The sequence below is a fragment of the Hyperolius riggenbachi genome, chromosome 9, assembly GCF_040937935.1.
Source record: "Hyperolius riggenbachi isolate aHypRig1 chromosome 9, aHypRig1.pri, whole genome shotgun sequence".
Taxonomy (NCBI): domain Eukaryota; kingdom Metazoa; phylum Chordata; class Amphibia; order Anura; family Hyperoliidae; genus Hyperolius; species Hyperolius riggenbachi.
The window spans coordinates 52,715,115-52,732,181 of record NC_090654.1 but is presented as its reverse complement, the minus strand read 5'-3'; the positions used below and the strand labels follow the sequence as shown (position 1 = coordinate 52,732,181).

The following is a 17,067-nucleotide window of genomic DNA, read 5'->3' as shown; positions in this document are numbered from 1 at the left end:
CTATTATCTTTTACAAGCTGGATAAATCCTCCTCTGAGCTGGCTGGGCTTTCACATACTGAGGAATTACATACAGGCAGAGCTATCTGCACTCTGCAGGAAGAAACAGCCTGACACTTCAGTGGAAGATAGCTGCAGGGGGAAAGAAACACACAAATGATCTCTTGAGATTCAAAAGGAAGGCTGTATACAGCCTGCTTGTGTATGAATGTATTTTCTATGTGTGGACATACTGTACATCAACTTACTTCCTGTTTTGGTGGCCATTTTGTTTGTTTATAAACAAACTTTTTAAAACTGTTTTTAACCACTTTTAATGCGGCGAGGAGCGGCGAAATTGTGACAGAGGGTAATAGGAGATGTCCCCTAACGCACTGGTATGTTTACTTTTGTGCGATTGTAACAATACAGATTCTCTTTAAGTCATAACACGGTGTCATCTCTGTCTACTGTACCTCCAGTGTCCCCCTCTGTGTCACCTCTGCCCTCTGTACCTGCTATCACACGTTTAAAAGCCATTTTTTCTTTGAATTTTTTAAAATCGATTTTCTCAAAAGTCCAATTTGAATTTTTTTTTAACTTGTTCCCATAGAATCACAGAAACCATGCCATTCTTATCGGCGGGTCGTTCGTAAGTAAGGCGTTCGTAAGTCGGGACTACCTGTATATTATAGCGAAACAGAAAAAAGAAGCGTGCTGGCGCCTTAGAAAAAAAGTGCGCCGCTATAGACTCCAGATAAAATAGCAGGCGTCGAGTCTTCTCGATATGAAAAGCCGCAATTTGCATAGCGGAAAGACTCAGCGCTCGCTATTTTATCGGGCGCCTTTAGTTTTTTTTTATGATCAAAATTGTACAGAAAACGACACAGTAAATGGGACAAAATTGATGTGAAACGATTCTATGGTTGATTGAAATATAGAATTTGTCGATCGGTATGTTGGATTTTACGATCTGACACGCTATCACATGGGACAAACGATTGTCAGTGAAAAAGAATGATACAATCCTTCAGTGTCACTGTATGGTAGATGTGTACATGTAATTAAAAGAAACCAGAGATGTAAAAAAAAAAAAAAAAAAGTTTTATACATACCTGGGGCTTCCTCCAGCCCCATGATACAGGATACGTAGAGGGCGCACTTTTCTTGCGCAGACTGGCCGCGACTGACAGAACTTAAAGGACCCGGTACCAGATTTGGAGAAGAGTGAGGACGGTGGCATGGGAGCGATCCGTGCGCATTGGGCTAAAGGAAGCCCCAGGTTTTTTTTTTACGTCTCTGGTACACTTTAAGGCCCTGGGAGATTTGGGTACAGGGTAAAGCTGAAAAACTCACCCTGATCCTGCAAAAGTGCCGGCGGTGTTAATTACTATTCTCCCTCCAGGCCACTGTGGACTCTGGGATAAGTTGTAATTCAACTTGCTAGCCTACTAGCAGCCGAATTACGCCGATTCTATCGTAATTTGGGCTCCGTCTCTTGTTTCTGGTGATTCAGACACTACTGCAGCCAAATAGACCAGCAGTGTTGCCAGGCAACTGGTATTGCTTAAAAAGAAATACGTATGGCAGCCTTCATATACTTGTGCCTCTCACTTCAGTTGTCCTTTAATACAATCGCCTTTAATACCTACAGATCTGAAAAACATCTCTAAATGAAGCCAAGATTTTTTTAAATCGTCCAGTATTGGCAACGACAGAACGCGACAGAGGTTGTAACTTTCCCCACCCTAGCCTAACCTAGCATAGAATGTATTTGCTGCAGTTACATTTTCAAGCCTTATCCTCCGAATGGAATACAATGTACAGACCAGGGCCCATATGCAATTCACTTTTTTTCTTCTGAGTTATCTCCTGGGAGATAATTTTCATATTCTCTTTAAAATAACTTTTTAAGCATTTAACAATTGAAAAAGTACCAAAAGTTGGTAGAAAACGACTATTACAATTATTGAAAGTATTTTCTCGCAAGGTGTTAGTTTATAAGGCATTATATGACAGGGTGTAGAAATCTCACATAGGAGAAAACGTGAATTGCATATGGGCCCAGGTCTCTTCCCTCTTCGCCATCTAACACTATTGGCTCCAAGCTACTAAATAAAGGGTCAACTTTCTCATCCTTCAAGGGCCAGCACAGCCCCGGGAGGATTGACAAATAGCAAACTGACTGTACACTCCGTGTTTGTTATTCATAGGCAGCTGGGAATTCAATACTTCCTCTAAAAGAAGGTCACTCACTTTTCGTAGCGAGAGTGAGTGGGAATATCCTCAGCATTCCTGGGTACACAAACAATCCCTCTGGCACAAATCCTCCATTTCCCCAGCTGGGAGAAAAACGGCCAAATCCCACTGCAGAAAGTGGACATTTATAAACTGAGGGCCGCAGAGGGGCGATTACAAGTCATGGGACTCCACAGTTAAATACTGCTAGAATCTGAACGCTAGGAAAGTTGTCATCTCTCTCTCTCCCCCCCCCCCCCCCCCCCATGGAATGTGAAGGCATGGCGTTGCACGGTCACATTCATCATACAGTGGGTGCAGTGCATGGACTAGACACAGAACTACAGCTCAGGGCAGTGGCGTAACTAGAAATCACTGGGCCCCCTGCAAAGCTTTGGATGGGGACTCCTCCCCCCTTCGCTTTCTGCACAGGTAAACTGGGAACCAATGTTATTCAATTGGCTAGTGCACACATGAATGTGTTTTCCCCATGCAGATAAAACAGCATTGAAGCACTGCACACATTTTCTCTATCAATTACATTAGCTTCTGTGATAAAATGTGCATGTTTTCACACAGATGAGTGTGCCCCCAGCCTCAGCTTATTACACTCACTCTGTCCACCTCTGATGGAGCAGAACTGGCTGTGCAGACTTCTCCAGCATCACTACAGTACACAGCACTTAAAGGGGAACTGAAGAGAGAGGTATATGAAGGCTGCCATGTTTATTTCCTTTTAAGCAATACCAGTTGCCTGGCTGCCCTGCTGATCCTCTGCCTCGAATACTATTAGCCATAGCCCCTGAACACGCATGTAACAGATGAGGTGTTTCAGGCTTTAAAGTCAGATCTGACAAGACTAGCCGCATGCTTGTTTCTGGTGTTATTCAGATACTGCTGTAGAGAAATAGACCAGCAGGGCTGCCAGGCAACTGGTATTGATTAAAAGGAAATAAATATGGCAGCCTCCGTATACCTCTTACTTCAGTTCCCCTTTAAGGAGGGGTAGAGAGGCTGGGGGTTGGGCGCTGTACTCAAGATCTTGCTGCACACTGAATAGGGACTGTCTGCAAACCTTTGTATGATTCCTTTTCAGTGGCTGAGCAGATGCAGTCATGAGAACAATTGTGCATTTTTTCTCTCCATGTCCTTAGTTGTCAGCATCTCAGGAAAGGAAAAAGAAACTTCTCCCCCCATGGAGCCCCCTGCAGCTTCTGGGCCCCCCCTGCGGCTGCATCCCTTGCAGGGTGTATTGTTACACCCTTGGAAGGGATTCTACTGTAAAAATTCTGATGGGCCCCCTGGTCCTAAGCTGATTATCCACTGGCAAATACTGTCACATGGATTGGGGATCTCTACCAACGAACGATTGTTTCCCTGATCCACCTGGCTGAATCCGCAAGCCATTTACGGCGTCAGAAATGAACAATTGTGTAAACTTCATTTACATGATCACGACAAAACATGTGCAAGTCAATGAGGATCGGGACGCGTCAGTCATTCAAAAACGAATGATCACCGTAGGTGGCTTGCGTTGATAGACATGGTTTAAAACATTATTAGTGGATATGGGCCTTTAGAGGTACTCTTCCCTCTCCCCATAGATGATGGACATAGTGACGTTTAATCAGATACCTACACATAAGCAGTACTAGTATATGGACATGGAGATCTGTAACCACCACCAAACCCTTACAATTTATAGTGGTTACCACTAAAACCAGAGGTAGTGCTTAACCCCCCCCCCCCCCCCCGCCAAACAAAAATAGTAAAGGTCGGCATACATGCTTACAATCTAAAGGAATAGGGGGGAAACAAGAAGAGGGGTAGTATACAATAAACATACCGAGAGGCAGTGTGTTTTAGGATATCCAGTCGGAATGCAACTTGGCTTTAGGACAAAAGGGACGTGGCCTAAGGTAGAGCGTTTGCTTGTTAGAAAAAGTGTATTTTGTAACAACTTTAACAAAGAAATATTTTTCTTTAATGGTTATTATGCTGTTGCTTATCTTTTAGAGCAGAGAGGAAGTTCTGAGTTTAGGCCCGCTTTAAGACTTAGTTCACACTTGCGTTCTGGGATGCAAACGGACCGGATCCGGACCGGTTCCGATCCGGATCCGATCCGTATTTGGTCCGTTTGCATCAGGCATGAATATGGCTGCCATCCGGATCCGATTGTGGGAGGTCAGCAGAAGGTGCACCTGTACAATCAGGTCCTCCGCTGTAGGCCTCACCTCCACGTCCGACATACTGCCAACAGCTCCAGCACTAAAGTCACTGCTGCTCCACTCCAGGAATGCTGGGCCCATGTGTCCCCATCCAAAATGGGCGCTAGAATACGCATATGATGTGGGGTAGAACATCCGGTTTTGATAGCCAGTGTGTTCTGTGCTTTCCGTTCCCCATTGGTTTCTATTTCCGGATGGTGCAGTCAGGCTCCGGTCCGGCTCCGGTCCGGGTGCGTGGGCCGGATGATCCGGACCCGAAAAATAGCGCATGTTGGAAAAGTGTCCGGAGTCCGGATCCGATCCGGCTCCGTTCTGTACGGAATGTACGCATGTGAACGTCCGCATAGACTTTGTATTGCTATGCGGAACGTACGTTCTGTTTGTACAGTATACGGTCCGGATCTGATCAGGCGAATCCGGACAGTGAACGCTAATGTGAACCAAGCCTTAGGGATAAACTGGGCCTCTGTCCCTGTGAACGTTTTTCAAATAATCTGCTTTGTCAGCAGGCAACTTGTTTCTTAAAGAAAAATGGTAGAATTCCATTTTATTCCCCCCATACTGTGAGCAACCAACAGGCCTCACAACAAAAACCTTGAACCTCAGCTTCACACTTTCCCTAACAGTTTCCTAATGTCAGCACTGACCTTTCACCTCAGTGTGACCCTGACAGTAAACCCTTACAGGATCCGTGAAACTAGCACATGACTATAACCTTTGTCTCGCAGTGTCAGCCCACGTACATTGCATGGTTGGCTATTTATTCAGGTGTTGGCTCAGTATGACAGAATATTGATAAAGAGCGCTTAGCAATATTCTATTATTGGCTTGTCGACCTTTTGTCTCCAGTCTCTACATCCACTGACTATCCTCTTCCCCCACTAATATGTAACTCTAACCTATCCTGTAACAGAAAACCCATTCCTCATGCCCAACCCTGACCCCCACTGTTCTATTATTTACAGAATGTTCCTAATGCCTAACCCTAAACATTGCCCCCCCCCCCTTTCCTTCTTAACTTAGCTAATTTCTTAAGCCTGTTACACACCATGCAATTTCCCATCAGATAGATGGGTCGATAGATAATTTCCGACAGATCAGAAAAACTATCGGGAATCAGATCGGACCAGTCAGAAATTATCTATTGGACCCCTCTATCTGACGGGAAGTTGCATGGTGTGTACCGGTCCGACTCTTAAACACCTTTTCTAACATGCAGTCTTTCCTTAGGGCTCTTTCACATTAGACAACGCGTGCAGGAGCCGTTGTCTGCCTGCGGCGTGTCGTCAGGTATCTGCGGTGCAATCAGCGGCGGTAGCTGGTAATTAAACCCGACGGAAAACGCCGGCTCGCGGGTGCGTTGGATGAAAAACTGCGCCCGGGTGCGTCGGAACCGCAACGCATCGAAACGCAGCGTCGGGTGTGAAAGGTAAAATGAAAGTCTATGGACTTTCACCTTACCTTGGTTAACGCAAACGTTAGCCGTTTGCGTTAACGCACAAAATCTGCCCTAATGTGAAAGAGCCCTAATGTCTAGGGCCAGAGGAGCCCTCCCTCAACTGCAGTATTAGCTCTCTATTGGTCATGTGCGAGATATCACTAATGCTTAAACTGTTCCCCATCCGCTTCTTACACCTCAAACACTGTGGTTGTCCTTGGCAGGCTTTATACACTGTATCAATTGTAATGTGTAGAGTGCTTGGGGGGGGGGGGGGGGCAATGTAAATCTTGCACTGGGGCCCACAGCTTCTTAGCTACACTACTGCTGGCCCCCCCCCCTCCCCCCCCCCCCCAAAAAATAGTGCCTAACCTTTGACCTAGACTCATACCTTACTTCTGTCCTTTTTCCTCTTGATTTAGAATCTAGCCCTCAGCTATTGTATAGTCAGGGATTGACTGCTGCTTACAGTAAATCAATTAGAAGGGGAACCTAAACCAACTTGTAAAAAAACGAGTTTCGCTTACCTGGGGCTTCTACTGGCCTCCTGCAGCTAGCCCGTACATGCTCGGTCTCTGAATGATTCTCCAGTACCCTGCTGCCTCTCAGTTTCAATTCTGCCAGCCAATGGCCACTGCGCTTGCACAGCACTGGCCACACGCGTCCTCGATCGCGCTTCCTGTCGCCGGGAGCATCCTACGTAGTGGAGATTTTTTTTCGTACTGCAGGGGGCCAGTAGAAGCCCCAGGTAAGTGAAACTAATTTTTTTCAAGTTGGGTTTAGGTTAACTTTAAGAGTCTGAATTCGGAGTCTGAATTAGTAGCGGCTGTGCGCTCGGGCTACAGTGGAAATAGGCAAGCCCCATTGGGTCCACTACCCTGGGCAGGCGCAGTAGAGCTGACCTGATCTGGCTTGGTTATTTCTGCCAGAGCCGAAGCAGAGAGGCACTACTGCGCAAGTCGGCAAAGAGAACTTCCGGGGGTCCCGCGCTGGATCCCCTCTGCTGCGGAGGACGGGGGAAGTGTACTTCATTGAGGTCAATGTTTTATACCATCTAGTAGTGCATGTTCCTAGAATGGTTTGAATTGTAGTGTTGAAAATTCAATACAAATTTATTCAACTTTTTGCATATGAAACTTAAGTGCTGGTGTATCTAGGCTATACCATATAGAGCACCCAAATAAAGCATAAAGCAGGTCATTTTTGCGTTTAGGTTGGCTCTCCTTCTTACATTCCTTCTGAGCAAAGAATTATGGGAAACCAATATAATGACAATCTTCAGGCGCATCTACTGGCTGCATCCAAAATGAGTTTGGTAAAGACAGAACTATATTAAAAGGGCTCTATAATAGTTGCCCAAAGATCAGCTTTAAGCTATCCACCAATCTGCGCGGCGATCCGTCTGATCTCATTCTTCGCCGCGCTGAATTCTGTCAACTTAATTGGGACCACCCTGAATATTTACAACTCGTTTCTTTTGGTCTCGGTGTTACAAGCCATCTGTGGCCAGAGAGGGAAGGAGGCGTTTTTCAGATGTCTCGGGATGTATTTGTGAATATATATGGCCCTTTGCTGTCGTTTGTATTCGCGGGGCCTCTTCGCATGTCAGCGGGGCAGAAAAACAGAACATTTTTCAGCTGGCGGCTGTAATGCAGAGGCTAATTACATAATGACTTTTCAGCCCATCTTTCCTCATTAGGGGATGAGAGCGTTCGGTGGAAGGAGATTGAATTTCAGGGCCGATACAGGGGCTGTTTAATGGGATTATGGTGGAGGCCGCACAGTTCAGGTAGCAGCTTTATTAGACCGTGTGCGTGCGATCACCTTGCTAACAGAACGCCGCCAGATAATGGCCATTTTCTTCTCCCTGTCTAATCTGTGTGTCATCCTCTTAAAGGAGAATGCCAAAATTTATCACTGGACTAGAACCTAAAAAGAAACTTTACTTAAAGTAACTTAAACAAAAGTAGTGAAAAATTGTAAAAATTTAAAATACATACATAGAAAATGTACATTTCTCCCAAGTAAAGAGTGAAATGCCCTATAAATTACTTTTTCTTCTTATGTAGCTTTCACTTTCAGTAGGTAGTAAAAAACAGATTTGATAGATTATAGCAGGGGTAGGGAACCTATGGCTCAGGAGCCAGATGTGGCTCTTTTGATGGTTACATCTGGCTCACATACAAATCAGTAGGGTTTGATTCACTAAGCCACACTGCTCAAGCAGCGCAGCTTAGTGTGGCAGTGCAAGTAAAATTTTCAAAATAGTGCATGCTAATGCTGTAGCATGCACTACTAACTTATTCGCACTACCCCCAAAATGAACGGCTGCTCCAATTGTCCCACTCTGGACCCTGTCAGGTCAAGAGACTTTGTAGAAAGTCACTTGACAGGCAGCCTATTGGGCCAAAGTGCGGGGATCTCGTCCTACAAAGTGAATAAACCGCCAAGTCAGCTAGCTAATTGTACAAGCTGTTAGTCTGTATTTCTCCTGTCTAGCTCTCAGGGAAATTGCTGATGTTGTTGTCTGACACTTCCATTGCCGGGCGGATCAACTGTATACTCATCACCATGGCAACAGGGATGTGAGCCCTACTGTCCCAGTTTGAAACATATTGTATGGCTCTCAGAGAATTACAATTTAAAATATGTGGCGTTTATGCCTCTCTCAGCCAAAAGGGTTCCTGACCCCTGGATTATAGACTAGTCCATCTTCTCATGGAGGATTCTCAGCATTACCTTTGTCGTTTACAAAAGCACTCCCTGGAAAGGATCTATACAAAGATGTCAGCCAGCTTCCCTACTCATTTGGACTGAGTAAGGGCTAGTGCACACCAAAATCGCAATAGCAATCGCTAGCTCTTAGCAATTACGATTTTGTAAAGTGATTTTCAGAGAGATTTTTTAATGAATGAGCGTCTTTGCTCATTTATTCAAGCTGAATCGCTTCAAAAAAAATGCTACACGCAGCGCATTTGCAATTGTGAAAAAAATCACAACGCTGCTGTGGGAACACCCTCATAAGCTAACAGCCAAGCGCTTTTCAAATCACTCAGAAGCGCTCTTGGTGTGCACCAGCCCTAACTGCAGTTCAGTAAGTGCATTTGTAAATGAAGAAATAACTAAGAATCCCATGTGAGGAGATGGACTAGTCTGAAACCTGACAGATCTGTCAGCTTTTCACTACCTACTGTAAGTGACAGAGACTCTGGCAAAAGAAAAATATTTTTTGTGCATTTTTCTCTGGGAGAAAAGTACTTTTATATGTATTTTTCACCATAGTTGTCCTTTAATTACTAAAATTGCTTATAATTTACAATATCCATTTATAAATGATATACTCATTGTTTGCCTATTGGAAAATATTTCCTCCCCCGATTTACTTTCTTATATATACTTATTACAGGTAGCAACATCTTTACTGCTGGCAGGTGCGTCACTGTGGAATGTTTGTTGTGTGTTCCAAAGTGAGCAGAGCCAACACCTCGTCTCCCAGATATCATTGGGGTGAAGGTTGCAAAACTGAATAGCCAAAGCCAAACATCCCTGGGAGGACAGGGTTACATACCAATATACTGCAATATATACACTGAGAAAAAGTGTTTCCAATGTTGAAACCAGGATAATTAATGTAAAATTGTGTAATGAATCACATTCTACTATATGTCGTTATGGTGCTTCTTTAAATAGTAACATCTGTAATCTATATATTTTTTGGAGCTGCCCATACACTATTGGAGTCTTTTAAATAGAACAGACACTAGATTCTTTTGGTTACAAGAAGACACCCATATTCAGTGTTCACTATAGCTGAGCAAATAATGACCACAAAACGAAAGTTTTTCCTATGCTGTCTTCACATACAGTAGTTAGTAGAAATCTGACTGAACTGACAGGTTTCTGACTAGTCCATCTCTTCATGGGGGATTCTCAGTATTTAATTTCATTTATACTGTATTATTACCACACACACACACACACACACACACACACACACACACACACACACACACACACACACACACACACACACACACACACACACACACACACACACACACACACACACACACACACACACACACACACACACACACACACACACACACACTTCACTAAGTGCTTTTACAAATAATGAAAACCCTGAGGATCCCCCATGAGGAGATGGGCTAGTCCAAAACCTGTCAGATTTCTACGACCTACTGTAAGTGACAGCAGTATAGGAGAAAAGTAAATTATAGCACATTTTACTCTGTGTTTTCATGTATTTTAAATTTTACAATTTTTCGGGATAGTGGTCCTCCACTATATAAAAATAAAAGTCGAGACCATTAATTGCCTTTCTTGACGTAAACAGGCTACAAATTCATGTGAAATACTCAAGATTCTTACCTCAACGACCGAGTCACACTGGGAAGCGTTGGACATGCACTTGTGCTGGTTGTCGCACCAACTACAGTTCCAGTGTGATGTCACACAGCTTGTGCACCTACAATGGAAACAAGGCTGTTAAGGACCAAAGGACATAAAAGAACTTCCATGTTCTAGGTAGAATATGTTTGCACACATGTGTGCCCAATTCTTCTCTTTATAAACCACTTATCTACCTGTAGTGCACCAGGGGCTGATTGTGCACATTGTTGGTTATTCCCAAGAGCACCAAAAATACAGGGGGCTTTCATATACAAACAGAGAATTTAGTCCAAAGCCTACAACCTCCCAAGTGGTTGGTGGGGGATTGTATTGCAGGGAAGAGAGGCTGGGGAGGAAAGCTGAGCTTGGGCCTGGTCCTGATTGAGCCTTAATGATGATACCCGATTGTGATGGAGGTCCTCAATAAGCTACGGTACATTGATGTGTAACCTACCACAACTTTCCAGAAAAGATTGCCCCTGGCATGTTAGAGCGTCTGGGTTGCAGATCTAAGACGAACTTCAGAAGACTCAGAGTCTGCTCCATGAACCCTCATAGAGACGTCAATGAAGAAAATATGGAGCAGCTGCCCAATGCAGTCAATCAAAATCTTAAGCTTGGCTGACAAATCGGACATCGCCTGCTTATCCTTCCCCTTCTACAGAATAAAGTTATTCATTACAGCTAAACTGCCCCGAAAACCAATCATGGAAGGTCATCTTAGGCAATATTCTACCAGTATCTCTACACAGCTTTAGCTTCAGTTTACAGAATACCCCTTAAAGTAAACCAGAGACTAAGCAAGGGAAGGAATCGATACTTACCCGGGGCTTCCTACAGCCCCATAAGCACGTGCAAGTCTCTTGCCGTCCTCCCACGGTCTGCCGTTCACCAGCGAGCAGCTCCGGTAACTGCTTCAGTCGCGACAGTCTGGGTCTTCTGCGCATGTGCAGTTTGTCCACGCATGCGCAGAAGACCCAGACTGGACAAGACTGAGCAAGTTACCGGGGATGATCACGGCTGCACGGCAGCACACGGGAGGACGGCGAGGGACTCACACGGGCTTATGGGGCTGGAGGAAGCCCCAGGTAAGTATCGATTCCTTCACTTGCTTAGTCTCTGTTACACTTTAAGGCCAGTACCCACTATGCGATTTTTCCAACAACCAGCGATTTTTTGAGTGACTAGCGTTTGTTTCTAAGATCTCAGAAAGTGGGTACAGGCATACGATTACACGAACAACGTTTGGCGGTACCCCTCCCCTCTCTCACACTGATCAGAAACAGGAAGTTACCGTTATCCTAACCTAACAGCTATGAATCACTGAGCTTACACTTGCAGATCACACAGGCAGGAACCAAGGTGAGCTACCTCCTTTTGCGTATGGTCCGGTATTAGTCATGGAGAGAATCCGAAGACATAACAACAAAAGTAGTTTAGGTGGTACCTTTAATGACTAACTGTACAAGATTTCTTTGCAGGCTTTCCAAACTTTAAATTTCTTCTTCAGGCATGTTTCAGAGCTGGATCAGAGCCAGAGTTGATGGCCCTGGATCTGATCCAGCTCTGAAACATGCCTGAAGAAGAAACTTAAAGTTTTGAAAGCTTGCAAAGGAATCTTATACATTTAGTCATTAAAGGCATCACCTAAACAACTTGTGTTGTTATGTCTTCGGACTACCTCTTTTTGTAACTCAGTTGCCACCATGCAGTATGTAATGTATACATTACATTTCATATATAAATACGTCTATAGATCATTTTAGTTCTTCGCCTGGATATGAGTTTTAAGATTTGTATTCAGTTTATTTTGCCCTGAGGGCAAAAGATGAAGAGGACGGCAGAGGCTAAGATGGGTAGACAGCATATAAGAAGCTATGAACATGCCTATGCAACAGCTGAAAGAAGCAGTGATTGACAAATTGTGTGCAGAAATCCATATGGTCACAAAAAAACTGAACAAATGAGGTGGATTCAATTTTTATCCAAAGATCTGCCATTCTTTTTGAAAGGGGATTCAGCATTTGATTTTCTTACGGGGTTTTAAGATGGATTCTTTGGGTCCGCATGCAGTCATAGATGACAAAACTGCTCTGCGCAACACGGATACCGCCAACTGTAATGGCCATGGTGACGTTCACATGATCTGTCAATAAAACAAATGAAATAGAATGGATCATTGTGTGCTGCTGAGTATGATATACTGTAACTAGAATATTCATTTTTAATTACAGTGAAAAGATTAGTCTACTAGCAATATAACAATGGCAAATATTATTAGTATTATTTATTGTATTTATAAAGCGCCATTATATTATGCAGTGCTTTACAATAAATAGGGATACATACAATGTAAACAAGGGGTGACAGACAGAGAGGTAGCAGGTGGTTATACCGCATAGTACAAGGTTATCTATGCACAAGGGCATAAGCTGCGTGGTCATGTGATTTTACAGAGACCCGGCAATTCAAGTCGCCCGGACTTGAATAGTCCATGAGAAGGGTGTCATAGCTGGGTTGCAAGATCAAGAAGGACACACTGGGGTGTAGAGACCCTGCCAAAGGATTACAATCTAAACTCGAAACTGCTCCCTAAACAAAAATAATGCAGTTACAACCCACTACTGATGTGCTCAGTCTGAAGAGATTGGAGAATCTCATGGCTGCCGGGTTGCATATGCATCTCTATTACCAGCAGTCTGTCCATGAGTACCACACACTGCTGAAGTACAGCCTCTAGCCCAGATAGCTTCAGGCTGGGTCCCCACTTGACTAGTAAATAATCAGGGATATACTGAAAACACAGGAAACCAAAAATTAGCAAAAATACTTTTTCTTTTTAATTTTCCAAAAAGTGCAGAACCGGTTTGGATGTCCTGCTCCCATGTGGCTCTTTGCTTGATACTTCTTGTGGGGGTCTACCCTGGCTTTATATTTGTCAGATGAGACTCTACTGTGTAATTCAATAGTGCAGTTGTTTACTGTATGTATAAAGGCCTGAAGAAGGGTCATCGACCCGAAACAAATGGATGTTGTTGCCTTTGTCAACCAATTATATGCACTTTACTACGTGATTAAAGCTTTTGTATACAAATTTCTGCACTTTTTGGAAAATTAAAAAGAAAAAGTATTTTTGCAAATTTTTCGTTTCATGTGTTTTCAGTATATCCCTGATTATTTACTAGTCCTTGCTGCGGTGCTTGTGGTGCATCTACAGGGATTTTTTCTACTTTTGTGCTCTCCCAAATACATAACGAATGGGTGCCCACTGGAGTCGGACCACGAAGGGCCAGGGGGAGCGGACTGTGTAGCGCCCCCTCTGATGGTCCATTGTGGTCCGGCTTACAAATCATGGCTCAATTTAAGCCTGACTTTGCCTGTTGCTTATAAGTACACGCATCATTGCAGCAGATCTAGTGCTTCCTGTAAAGCATTTAAGCTGGGAACCCATAATGCAATGGGTAATCTGATTGGAAGTTGTATCGTGTATACATGATCAAACTGCTCCTGATCACTAAAGGCATCGGTTTGACAATTTTAACTTTTCAAAATCAATTCTTTTAACAATCAGAAAACGATCGAACAGGTCGGAAATAATTGTCCAATTCCTGTCGATCGGACCTGAAGCTGCATTGTGTGTTCCCAGTATTGAGGTGCACCTGAGACAGGGAGCTGTAATAAAAATTATACATACCTGGGGTTTCCACCAGGCTGAGCGCTCCCTTTCTCTCCTCCACCTTGATCCTCCGCAGGTCTGGGGCGTACTGCACATGCAGGGCCGGCCGCACACAGTACTTCTGCGCAGACACAGAACACTCCTGGCCACAGGAGCGCAATGGGGGAGCGCGGGCAGCAGGAATGCACCTGCGCCGACTGTCCGTGACTGAAGTACTTTTGGGGGCCGAATTGCAGAGGGTCCAGGCAGCGCAGGAGGACGTCGAGGGAGTGATCAGACTGGAGGAAGCCGCAGGTATGTATCTTTTTTTTATTTAACCCCCCCCCCCCCCATCTCAAGTGCACACGGATTTGAGCAGTTGTGTGTAACATTCCTTTTCAATTTAGTCCACTGCAACACACTACAAGAGCCATTATTCTAACAAGCGTGCAATCAGATGTCCCACACGACAATCCCTTGTCAAACGCAGCATAGGATTACCATTGTAACTGAAAACCAAATTATAATGGCAATTTCACAGCAATTTGGCTGTTAACCATGGCTGCCCTCTGGCCTTTTCTCCAGTATGAAGCCAATCAGAACTTCTCATTCAGCTTTGTATAGACAGTCACACACATTAGAGCTGATGACAGATAGAGCGGACAATTGGTGCGCTGCTGCCGCCAAGGTGGCGCCAGAGTCACTGAGCATCAGGTCTAGAGGGCGCTACTGTACCTTCGTCTGCTGGGAATTCTGGGAACTCTTCTCTCTGAAGGAAGGAGCAGTGAGCGTACTGCTGATGGGCGTCCTTATCGTACACAATAGGCTCTAACAGGCGAACGCCATTCCCATAGTCGCAGGAGGAATTCATTAATCGTAAACTAGGGAAGTTCCCCGCGATTTGGAGAAAGATCCTCTGTGAAAAATAAAATCAGTATTATTAGCCTGTTCCGCTAGGAGATGTACACAAAAACCAACCAACAATGATTTGTCTGAAAGGCGGAGTCACACCACAATGTCTGAAGCCACGTACCCACCGCCAGATGGATCTCCGCCGATGAGCGATCGTTCCTCGATCCATCTGGCCAAATCTGCAAGCATCGTTGGCGACCGCTTGTTTACACCAATACAGCAAATTTCCATAAAAGTCAATGGGGGTTGGAATGATTCTTTGTGATATTATCCAACATGGTGGTCGTTTAAAAAAGAAATGATCATCGCGGGTGGCCCACATTGTGAAATATCGTTTAACAGATTTTTATTAAACGAGGTTATGTGATATTACGAAAAAATCATTTGTCGCAACAAAATCATCTGGAAAATCAAGTCGTGGACCTTAAGACTGCCAGATGAATCAGTAGAAGGTGAAAAACAATTCTAACATGTCCCAATCTGCTCCTATTTAAGTTATTGCTGTATCAATAGCAGTGTTGCTTGCATATTTTCAACTGCCAGAATATATTCACATAAATACATTGTATTTTCCCAATATGGTCAAAGGAAACAAACATTTTTTTTTCCGATGTGAAAATTCGCAAAAAACACACAACAAAAAAAAAAATCACAAACATATTACAAAACAAATTTCAAAAGCATCTTTACTCAAAAGTTGAATTTTACATTATTTTTGCCAAAATCAATGAAAAAGAATATCGGCATTTTCGCTCATCTCTGATCAATAGTATCACAGCTGAAATGTCAAAATTATCAGGAGCTTGAACGAGTTAATACTAGGGATGCTCAATGAGATGCAAATATTTCTGAGTTTATGCAAATTTATGTACATTTTTATGCAAATATATGCAGCTTGAAAATGGACCAATCAAGTCCCACTAAACTGATTGGTCCATTCTCAAGCTGCATAGATTTATATGAAAATTGACATAAGCATGTATCTCACTGATCATCCTTAGTTAATACGTTTTATCATCTGAGTTATCTGGTTGTTGTGACTCTACACACTGTCTTCATTGTTATAGAAAAGCACTAAAACTATACGCAGTACGTAAGAGCATGATTGTGAAGAAGCCCAGTACATCTTTCATCAGCTCTCACCTTTGTTTCCGAGGCTAGGTCTATGGTGTCCGGAATGATGCTGACCGTGGGACACTGCTGGGCCCCTCCTGTGCTTAGGCTGGTCCAGAACATGGGGTCCTCTGCATTGGAGCACTCTTGCTGCATAGAGCACCTGAAATATCCCCAGTATGGAGGTTACATGCAGGCAAAGATAACCAGACAACAGCTTGGGGGACAAAAAGTGATAGAAACAAGTCATACACAATTCCTACAGCTTTGCAACAGTCCTCTCTTTGTATACAGGTCATCTCCCTGCTTCTATACTTAAAGGATACCCGAGGTGACGTGACATGATGAGATAGAGATGGGTATGTACAGTGCCCAGCACACAAATAACTATGCTGTGTTCCTTTTTTTCTTTCTCTGCCTGAAAGAGTTAAAGATCAGGTATGTAAGTGGCTGACTCAGGGCTCGTTTCCACTATTGCGGTGCGGAATCGCCTGGATTCCACCGCTGATGAAATCGCATGCAGGTGCGTTTTTTACGCGTTATTTTACGCGATTGTGCATGCGGTTAGGCTATATGCGTTTTTAACCATGTCACTGCCTGTGTTAATTTACATTGGTTCCTATGCAGAATCGCACGCGTAATCGAGTAAAAAAACGCGTAAGAAAACGCATGCGATTTCCCTATTAAATACATTGCCTGCGATTCGCATGCATTCCACTCGCAGGCGAATTCTGCGGCTCTTTTGTGCGTTTTTTCACCGCTGAAAAAAACGCACCTCAACAATGCTACAGTGGAAACAGGCCCATCCACTTGCATTACATGTGCGAATCCGCATGTGTTGGACGCATGCGGATTTGCGATAGTGGAAACGAGCCCTCAGTCCTGACTCAGACAGGAAGTGACTACAGTGTGACCCTCACTGATAAGATATTCCCTTTTTTATCTCTTTCTTGCTCTCAGAAGCCATTTTCTGCTAGGAAAGTGTTTTACTGCTGGAATTTCTTATCAGTGAGGGTCACACTGTTGTCATTTCCTGTCTGAGTCAATACTGAGTCAGCCACTTACATACCTGATATTTAACTCTTTCAGGCA

The 17,067-nt window shown here is 43.9% G+C and overlaps 1 protein-coding gene across 2 annotated transcripts in view; it reads right to left on the bottom strand.

Annotated features, from left to right (window-relative positions):
- Window positions 1-17,067, bottom strand: part of PLXND1 (plexin D1) — a 211,101-nt gene that overhangs the window by 107,222 nt on the left and 86,812 nt on the right. For both annotated transcript variants that reach the window (XM_068252759.1, XM_068252760.1), the window contains exons 5-8: window positions 16,006-16,138; window positions 14,686-14,866; window positions 12,333-12,441; window positions 10,275-10,371 (exon numbers count right to left, since the gene is read on the bottom strand). In XM_068252759.1, the coding sequence (XP_068108860.1) occupies window positions 10,275-10,371; window positions 12,333-12,441; window positions 14,686-14,866; window positions 16,006-16,138 (520 nt within the window). The remainder of the gene's footprint in view (window positions 1-10,274; window positions 10,372-12,332; window positions 12,442-14,685; window positions 14,867-16,005; window positions 16,139-17,067) is intronic.